Source organism: Lactuca serriola, chromosome 2 (genome assembly GCF_051521515.1).
Source record: "Lactuca serriola cultivar US96UC23 chromosome 2, Lser_US96UC23_V15, whole genome shotgun sequence".
NCBI classification, from domain to species: Eukaryota; Viridiplantae; Streptophyta; class Magnoliopsida; order Asterales; family Asteraceae; genus Lactuca; species Lactuca serriola.
Genome location: NC_136409.1, coordinates 167,817,479 through 167,826,795, shown reverse-complemented (window position 1 = coordinate 167,826,795; position 9,317 = coordinate 167,817,479). Strand labels below are relative to the sequence as shown.

Here is a 9,317-nt window from a genome sequence, read left to right as displayed (position 1 = left end):
GAAAAGATTTAAGATTTCGTCATAAAAAAAACTACAATAATATTATTTTCTTCAAAGGCCTTTAATTTAATTTTGTAGTTTGATCGATCCATCAGTAGCATTACATGATTCTAGTGATAAATTTTAGACTAAATTACACTTTTGGTCCATGATTTACAGTTTTGGTCCGAAATAGTTTCTTTTGCAGTTTTGGTGCCTATTTCGAGTGTTGTAACAATTTTGGTCCCTGTAGTCACAAAAACTGCAGTTTTTGAACAAACTCATGGACCAAATTGTTACAACAACCGGAAACAGTCATCAAATTGCAAGATGAAACTATTTGGGATCAAAACTTCAATTTCGAACAAACTCAGAGACCAAAAATATAAATTTAGTCTATCGTTTGTTACTTTATCTACAACAAACAAAACTACAAATAATCCGATTATTATAAAATAAAAACACGTACACATTCACGCTTACTATGTGTGAGTGTGATTATATATATAGTATAAGTATAAGTATACGTCTCAGCAGCAAGAAGATTGCTCCCCATCCAATATTTATTTCCCCCCCTTTTCTGCTTCCATTCTCATCCCCACTCACTCTTGCACTCCCCCAACCACTCCACTCTCCATTTCATTTTCATATACAGAATTCTGCTTTCAATTTCACTCTAAAATCAAAATCATATCATGGAAACCTCATCGATTTCGAGAAGGATTTTATTGTTTCTGATTGCTTTTCAATTAAGTTGCCAATGCATCCAGTGCGTCGTGACGTATGATGGAAAAGCCATTGTTATCAATGGTCGAAGAAGAATATTGATATCTGGTTCGATACATTATCCCAGAAGTACTCCTGAGGTGTTGTAATCTCAAATTAGTCCTAATTTTGATTCGATTTCGTTGTGAATTTTGATGAGATTGGATTTGTTTGTGTTTTTGATTCGCAGATGTGGGAAGATATTATAATGAAGGCTAAAGATGGAGGATTGGATGTAATCGAAACTTACGTGTTTTGGAATGTTCATGAGCCTGCTCCTGGCGTTGTAATCATAATTTCTCTCTTCCTTTCCTTTCCTTTCCCTCTTAAAAAAAATTATACCAAATTCAAATTATTTGCAGTCCAATATTGCATTGATTTGAAATTTTGAATGCATGTATTTTAGGAATCAAAATCGGATACATTATTTTGTTTAGACTTTTCCAATTAAAATAACTCTTTTAAAGCTAGAATCCAATAAAAATACAATTTGAGTTTCTTTTTTAGTCAATACAACTATTTTAATAATAGTTTAAAGATACCAAGTTTGAATAATTAAAAACGCATATTTCGTGTATGAATGAAAGGGACCCATCCCCATCTAACTTACCCCATGCATTTTGTCACACAACTACCATACTTTCCAACTGTGATTATATCATGTGATATATCTGATTTAACTTGATGCTTAATTAGTCTTTAAATCTTCTACTTATATGTTTACCATTCAATGCTAATAAAGTTTATGCATTATTATAATTATATTTGTCGTTTAAAAAGTAATTTCTATTTCAATAAAAAATTGTAGCGTTTATAGTGATAATCGTCGAATGTGATTTACTTATGTATTCTTAGAAGAGGATTGGTGACTGATACTTATTTACCATTTCTGATGTGATTTATATTTTATTTTGTGATGAAAAAAAAATCAGTATGATTTCGAAGGAAGATACGATTTAGTGAGGTTCTTAAAGACAGTGCAAAACGCAGGCCTTTATGCTCATCTCAGAATTGGGCCTTACGTCTGTGCTGAATGGAATTTTGGGTATTTTTCGATTATTTTTCTTTAACAAAATGATATTCATAAATCAAAATAATTTTCTTTTATTTTTTCTTAACCAAAACAAGTCATAATTTGTGCAGAGGACTCCCAGTTTGGCTCAAGTATATTCCTGGTATTAGTTTCAGAACAGATAATGAGCCATTTAAGGTAAAATGGTAAATGAATATTTCATATCTTTTTATTATGTTATGATATATAAATATAAATATTAATTTTATTTGAATATTTGCAGTGGGCAATGAAGAGGTTCACTGAGAAAATTGTGAAGTTGATGAAAAGTGAAAACTTGTATGAATCTCAAGGAGGCCCAATTATACTCTCACAGGTAAATTCGTAATTTTAAACCATTTTTGTTTTTAGTTATTTCTCGACTCCAATACAGACGTTGTATTTTATGTAGTAAAAGTTGTAGATTTGAGGTTTTGTGGTGTGGTACACTTTTTGCAACACAATGTACAAGCAAGGATTTCCATTGATTATTTACATTACAGATTGAGAATGAGTACGGGTCTCTAGACACGAGATATGGTGCATTTGGACATAACTACATAACCTGGGCTGCAGAAATGGCCGTTGGATTACGTACAGGTGTCCCTTGGACCATGTGTAAACAAGATGATGCTCCAGATCCTATTGTAAGCTTCATCCGACCCGACCCGTATACACTAATCTTTTTTTAAAAAATTTAGTAATTTTAACTATTTGGACAGATAAACACGTGTAATGGTTTCTACTGTGACGCTTTTACCCCCAACAAGCCTTACAAACCCAAAATTTGGACAGAGGCATGGACCGGATGGTATGTGGTAACTTTACCTAATCATTCATTTAATCCGATTTTTATCTTTTTATAAAATAAAACGTTACGTAATCAAAGTAAACATTTTGTTACAGGTTTACGGAATTTGGTGGCCCAAGTTATAGGAGGCCTGTTCAAGATATCGCATTTGCTGTTGCACGATTCATACAAAAAGGAGGATCGTTTGTCAATTACTACATGGTTTGTCTTTTCTTATAATTTCATTAGTTCAGAGTTTGAGTTTGATCATTCTGTAAATTTGAAATCTTTTGTCTAAAATAAAATACCTGAATACAGTACCATGGAGGTACCAACTTTGGTCGCACTGCTGGAGGTCCTTTTGTCACTACTAGTTACGATTATGATGCTCCCATTGATGAATATGGTATTATATCTATATCTTTTATCAATACTTTCTTTTGACTCTTGTCATTTTTGAGCTTAAAAGAATGAATCTTTGTTTATAGGATTGATCAGACAACCCAAATATGGGCATTTGGCGGAGCTTCACAAAGCAATCAAGCAATGTGAACCGGGTTTAGTTGCTTCTGATCCTATTATCGTCTCTTTAGGACCCCGTCAACAGGTAGGTTCTTATCTTATCTCGAGCTTAAATTTTTTTAGACAAAAATACAAGGGAATCAAAAAATTTGTACTAAATTAATGAATTACCAATTTTCAGGCACATGTATTCTATTCGAAATTAGGACACTGTTCGGCTTTTCTGTCAAACTATGACACAAATAATGGTTCACGAGTAATGTTCAATCAGAGGCATCATAACCTACCTGCATGGTCCATCAGCATTCTTCCTGATTGTCTCAATATGGTCTTCAATACCGCCAAAGTAAGTATGTTGCTCATCTACTGTTTCACTAATCTTGGCATGAGACCTCTCCTGACTCCTATATTCTTATCACTAGGCCACTTATGTAGGACGACATCTTCATCTTGGAATGTTTCGTTTTTAATGTAATGTGTATGAAATTTTGCAGATTGGAGTTCAATCAACACGACTAACGATGTTACGTGCAAATTCCCAAATGTTTTCATGGGAGACATTTAGTGAAGATTTAACGACTAGTGACGTGGACTCTGCTTTCACTTCGTTTAGTCTTTTGGACCAAGTAAATGTCACTAGAGATTCTAGTGATTATCTTTGGTATACAACCACGTAAGTCGTCCCTGTATTTTTTTAATTTGCAAAGAGACAGTAGAGTGTTGATGACTTAAATTTGTGACCTTACACTTACAGCATCGATGTTGCGCCTACCGAGTCGTTCTTGTATAACGGGGAGCATCCGAGACTATTGGTGGAGTCAAGCGGGCATGCTCTTCATGTGTTCATAAACGGAAAACTTTGTGGTTCGATTTTTGGAACACGTGAAGATAGGAGAATCAGTTACAGGGAGAAGATCAGACTCCTTTCCGGGAGGAACAAAATTGCGTTGCTTAGTGTTGCCATGGGACTATCTGTTAGTTTCTTCTTGTGTTTCTTTATCATGCTAATTCCAAACTCTAACCTAACAGGAACATTTTGTTTTTGAAATTTGAAAGAATATCGGGGGACATTATGAAAGTTGGGAGACCGGAGTCCTAGGTCCGGTGGTTCTATACGGTCTTGACCACGGGAAACTAGACTTGACCCATACAAAATGGTCTTACCGGATTGGTTTGAAGGGTGAAGCCATGAATGTTGTCTCCACCAACCGTATGCCTTCTTCAGTTGAATGGGTGCAAGGTTCACTCATCACCCAAAACAATCAACCGCTGACATGGCACAAGGTACGATGAAAATGAACCCAAACCAGTAACATGTGGTTGCTACTCGGTGACAACCCTACCCTAACACAATTAATTGATTTGAATGTTTTTAGGCTTACTTCAATGAGCCAGATGGCGAAGAGCCATTGGCCCTGGATATGAGTAGCATGGGAAAAGGTCAAGTGTGGGTCAATGGTCAAAGCATTGGACGATATTGGACTGCTTATGCGACCGGTAATTGCCAACAGTGTCATTATACCGGATCTTATCGCCCTTTTAAGTGTCAAGTTGGTTGTGGTCGACCAACCCAACGATGGTACATACATACAGACTTAAACTTATGCTCTGATACCAAACTTCAATAACATAAGTTTAAGGATGTTAAAGTTGATATTGTATTTACACTTGTGTAATGATGTAGGTACCATGTGCCTAGGTCATGGTTAAAACCAACTGGCAATCTATTGGTGCTTTTTGAAGAACTCGGGGGTGATCCCACGGGGATTTTACTTGCGAAAAGATCAATGACAAGTGTGTGTGCTGACGTGGTCGAATATCATCCCAACATTAAAAATTGGCGTAATGAAACCTATGGGCAAACACAAGTATTTCATAGTCCAAGGATTCATCTTCAATGTAGTCCTGGCTTGTTAATCTCTTCCATTAAATTTGCAAGCTTTGGAACTCCTGTTGGATCATGTGGCTCGTTCCAACAAGGAACTTGCCATGCTCCTACATCGTATGATGTCATTAGCAAGGTACGTACTACTAATCTATTTTGTTGGCTTGTACTACATGCATAGATGGTTGTACTTGTACAGGGACTAATGGAATTTATTTATGTTCTACAATCTACACTCTACAGAGATGCATAGGAGAAGATAGATGTGCAGTTGCTATATCAAACACCAACTTTGGTCAAGACCCGTGTCCAAACACATTGAAACGCTTGTCAGTTGAAGCTGTTTGTACTCCAACTTCAACGGGTCAAGGTTAACATGGTATAACCTAAACGCCCAAAACAAATGGGTAAAAACTAATTAACACTAATTGTTATTTAGGCAAGGAAGGAGATTTAGACTAGTTTCAGGGTTTTTACTTTTTATTCAAATTAATCATAGATTAGAGATTCTGATTCCAATAAGTTAGTAAAGATCATGGGGGGTTTTAAAGTTGTAAACATTCATTTCAAGTTTCTGTGCAGTTGAGTTGATGGTGATATATAATTGAATGAATATTGTGTGATCAAATCCAATTGTTATATACAAGAATCATGGATCCCAAAAATGTAACAAATACTAAGATGTGTAAAAAGATCCACATGAAAGAGTCACTAGAGTTGTATGAAGCTTTTGAAACAGTAACTACCACAAAGAAACCATCCAACAACAAGAAATGCAAAACATGACAAAAATGTTAGAAAACTTACGCCTCCAAAGGTGATTCCAATGAAGAAAAAGAACACGAATGGAAGACAAGATCGAACCATAGATTTTGTATCCACCCATTGACCTTTCAACAGGATCAATACAGCCAAGTTTACCACATTCCACCTGCCACCCTGGAACTCCAACCGATTTAGATTATTGGCTACAAATGAGTGACAGTTGCAAGTAAAGATGTTGTAGGTTTTATGTTGGTATTCTTGTGTGCTTTTTCTCAAGGCATCATCCCATCCACATGTGTTGTATTGGTTTCTTCCTGATTCTACTAGTCTATACTCTTCTTCAGTTCTGAACATGGTTGATGTTGAAGGATTGGGAGTCATGGAGCACTGATGATTGTAAATTAGTAACTAAGATGAATGAATGACTTGGAAAGAATCAAAGCTGAAGAATATGTTTTACCTTTTCTTTGTTGATTTGGACATATCGAGACACAGCTCCAAATGCAAAGTTATCTACACAGATGAAATTAGGACCTGCAAAATCGAGGATGACTCCATCCTCTTTGCCTATCCCAACATGACCAACAAAAGGAAGGAGCCATGAAATAACAGGGAGTGGTGTCCATACTATACAGTATGGAAAGCGAGCTTTTGATGGATCAATCTGCTTGCTATGTGGAAGTGGAACATCCTGCTCGATCATCATGCTACTGCCATTATGATTATGTTCTGTATCTGATTCCATTTCCAAATCTGTATATGGCAGAAATCATACATTTCGTATCTCCCAAATCACCATTAACAGACCATGAAATACCCATTTTAGCATGAATTAATTAGTTTACCAATTGAAATACTTAACTCCATGATTTCAACAATATTAATGAATAGCGGTTGATTTGAAATTATGTATCATGGATTCACAATATTTCATGCGCGAATTTAGCGCCAATTTGTTATTGTGAATCAACAGTAAATGTTCTAATTATCATGGAAATAAGCTTTTATCTCATTAATCGAAACGCCTGGACTCAACCGTTGCAACAACACTGGCAGTTACAGAATAAATGATATCAACAATTACGAACAGATCTAAAAAACTATAAATGCAATTCGTTTTCGATATAGTTGTTATTTTTTATACGACGAAGAAACAAAACCCTAACTTATATTCCCCTTATCGTATCCAAATCCATGGTTTTGAGCATGAAGAAACAAAATGAATCATTTAGATATAGAGGATGAGAGTACCTGCGTAACGATCTGCAAGCGCTCGATTAACGGGTTATCGATTATGAAGAAGATCCAGCGACTGAGAGCCAAAACCAAAAGGCGGGTTTTCTTTTCTATAATCTTTCCTTCGCTTTGTTTTGGTTAAAAAGTCAATGCCATGTTTTGACCAACAGTTGGACATGTGACGTGCAGTCGTTCACGCTATCTTGTCGAGTTGGAAAACACAAATGAATCTAAATTACAAAACCTTATAAATGGTCCTTTTTGAAATCGAGATATAATCTTTAGAAAAAATTGCAAAAATGTTTTTTTTTTTTTTTTTTTTTTTTTTTTTTTTTTTTTTAAGGTTTTAGTCAAAATCCCAATTTTTTTTGGATTAGTACGTAGTCATTTTAAGCTAAATTCGTTGCGGATTTAGTCCCTTGGTAAACTGAAATGACGTTAATACCCTTAGGGTATTTACTTACTATTTTTCTTAAATCTAATAATTATTTATTTATTTAAACAATAAAAAAGTAAGAGGGCCCACCTCTCTCTCTCACTCTCTTTCTTTCTCTCATGACCTATTTGCAAATAAACCGATAATCCCCATCCACCATTAATATCTGGCAAGAACAAAATGGTATAATAGAGGATCTGCGACATTTGTTTAGAGACTCAGTTGACTACCACAACCCCCCATCTCTCTCTCTAAAAAGCCCCTTTCGGCACCCCCTAAGCATCTTCCATCGATGGAGATTTATATTCGGTTTTTCCCTTTGAAATTGTCACCAGATTCACCTGCATCTCGGTGCCATACATCTTCTGGCGGTGTTTTGATGTTCATCTCCTACAACCCCACCGTCGTCAGAGAAGACAGTAGAGAAGGTAATGTCGACAGAGTCCTGTAATGCACACCTTCGAAAAAGGAAAATGGCAAGCCGCTCGTGCCAGTAAGGTGGGTTTGAACCAGATTGTATGGAAACTGTGGTGGAGGTGTTTGTTTTGCAAATGGATGACCGACAAGAAGGTACGTGGTGGTCACTAATTGGGGGAGGGTATCGTCTACCTCATCGCTTCAGATTCAGATCCCAGTTCCTTAACACATCAATGTGTACTTAGGTTTAGCAAATCCGTCTGCTTTACACACATGTTTCACAATCGAGTTTGATACTAATTTAAATATATTGCATCGATTAAGTTAATGTTGGAAGTGATCGATCTGAAAATTGGGAAAATGATTAGAGTTTGGATCAGGTACAAATACTTATAAAAGATTATCTGGGTTTTGGGTCGGGTACACTGATACTAAGCATGGATATTTGGTTCTTGCAATTTCGATTGATCTTTTCAACACATATACTAAAAAAAAAAGTATGGTTTTGTGGTTTTTTTGAGTTTTTGCTTAGGTTTGTAGTGATTATTGTTTAAATTGGAACTTGATGCAAAAATGAATAGACGGGAGCAAGAATAGAAGTGCTAAAATTGATTTTGAATATAACCTTGTCGGAGAAGACAACTTCACCGGAAGAGGCAATAGTTAGGGAAGTGAGGGGTAGCGTCAAGGGTGAGAGAGAGAGGGAGAGAGAGAGAGATAGAGAGAGAGAGAGAAGGTGGGTCCTTCTTGTTATTTTGATTATTAAAATAAATAATTAATTATTAGATTTAGAAAAATGAAAGAAAATTAGAAAATAAATATCCCAATGGTATTATAGTCATTTCAATATTCGGAGGGAACAAATCCGCAACGAAACTAGCTCAAAAGGTCCACTAATACGAAAAAGTCTGGGTTTGGACTAAAACCTCCAAAAAATACATACCATGGGGACCATTTTTGCAATTTTGTCTATTCGAAACTTTATACCAAGTACGTACAATACATATGGTAAATTAATATAGTAGCATAAGTATTTAGTATTATCAAGCAGAATTACAAGTTAGGCTAGCCCACTTGGCTAACAAGGTGTCTAACTAGGAGTTTCTAACCAGGAGGTCTTGGGTTCAATCACAGACTAATACTACCATAGCCGTTAAAAAAAATCAAGCGGAATTACAAATCATCCGATAGTTATATTTTTTTTGTTTGTATTTTGCTTAACTTTTATAAAGCACAAGTATAATTCATTGAAAAATCATGAGTATTTAGTATTATTTTTGTTTAAGTGTCATAATAAACATGAAATTTTTTTAATGGTTAATGTCATAAAAACCCTTAAGTTTTCAGGGTTTTGTCGATTCTACCAAAAAGTTCAATTTTATATCCGTTTTTATCCACATATTTTCCAAAAAATGTTCAATTTTACCCTTTTACCAGTGATAACAGGTTTTCCAAGTTACCATTATACTAA

General features: G+C 35.4%; 2 protein-coding genes across 3 annotated transcripts; one reads left to right on the top strand and one right to left on the bottom strand.

Annotated features, from left to right (window-relative positions):
• The first annotated feature begins 524 nt into the window (after positions 1-524).
• LOC145087327 (beta-galactosidase 3-like) lies at positions 525-5,565 on the top strand. 2 transcript variants are annotated; one of them, XM_079025268.1, is made up of 17 exons: positions 525-845; positions 935-1,030; positions 1,677-1,789; positions 1,888-1,954; positions 2,040-2,132; positions 2,299-2,442; positions 2,518-2,606; positions 2,702-2,807; positions 2,904-2,991; positions 3,074-3,192; positions 3,289-3,453; positions 3,602-3,780; positions 3,862-4,081; positions 4,164-4,391; positions 4,484-4,686; positions 4,792-5,128; positions 5,236-5,565. In XM_079025268.1, exons 1-17 carry the CDS (start codon positions 675-677, stop codon positions 5,365-5,367), a joined length of 2,550 nt encoding a protein of 849 aa, XP_078881394.1. In that variant the 5' UTR covers positions 525-674; the 3' UTR covers positions 5,368-5,565. The 2 variants fall into 2 exon arrangements, with proteins under 2 accessions (XP_078881394.1, XP_078881395.1); XM_079025269.1 differs by lacking the exons at positions 525-845; positions 935-1,030; positions 1,677-1,789 and having other exon boundaries at positions 1,910-1,962.
• Positions 5,566-5,646: 81 nt separating this feature from the next.
• Positions 5,647-7,185, bottom strand: LOC145087329 (protein RTE1-HOMOLOG-like). The gene is made up of 3 exons (XM_079025270.1): positions 7,009-7,185; positions 6,218-6,510; positions 5,647-6,144 (listed from the first exon to the last, which is right to left on the bottom strand). Exons 2-3 carry the CDS (start codon positions 6,500-6,502, stop codon positions 5,704-5,706), a joined length of 726 nt encoding a protein of 241 aa, XP_078881396.1. The 5' UTR covers positions 6,503-6,510; positions 7,009-7,185; the 3' UTR covers positions 5,647-5,703.
• Positions 7,186-9,317: the final 2,132 nt, after the last annotated feature.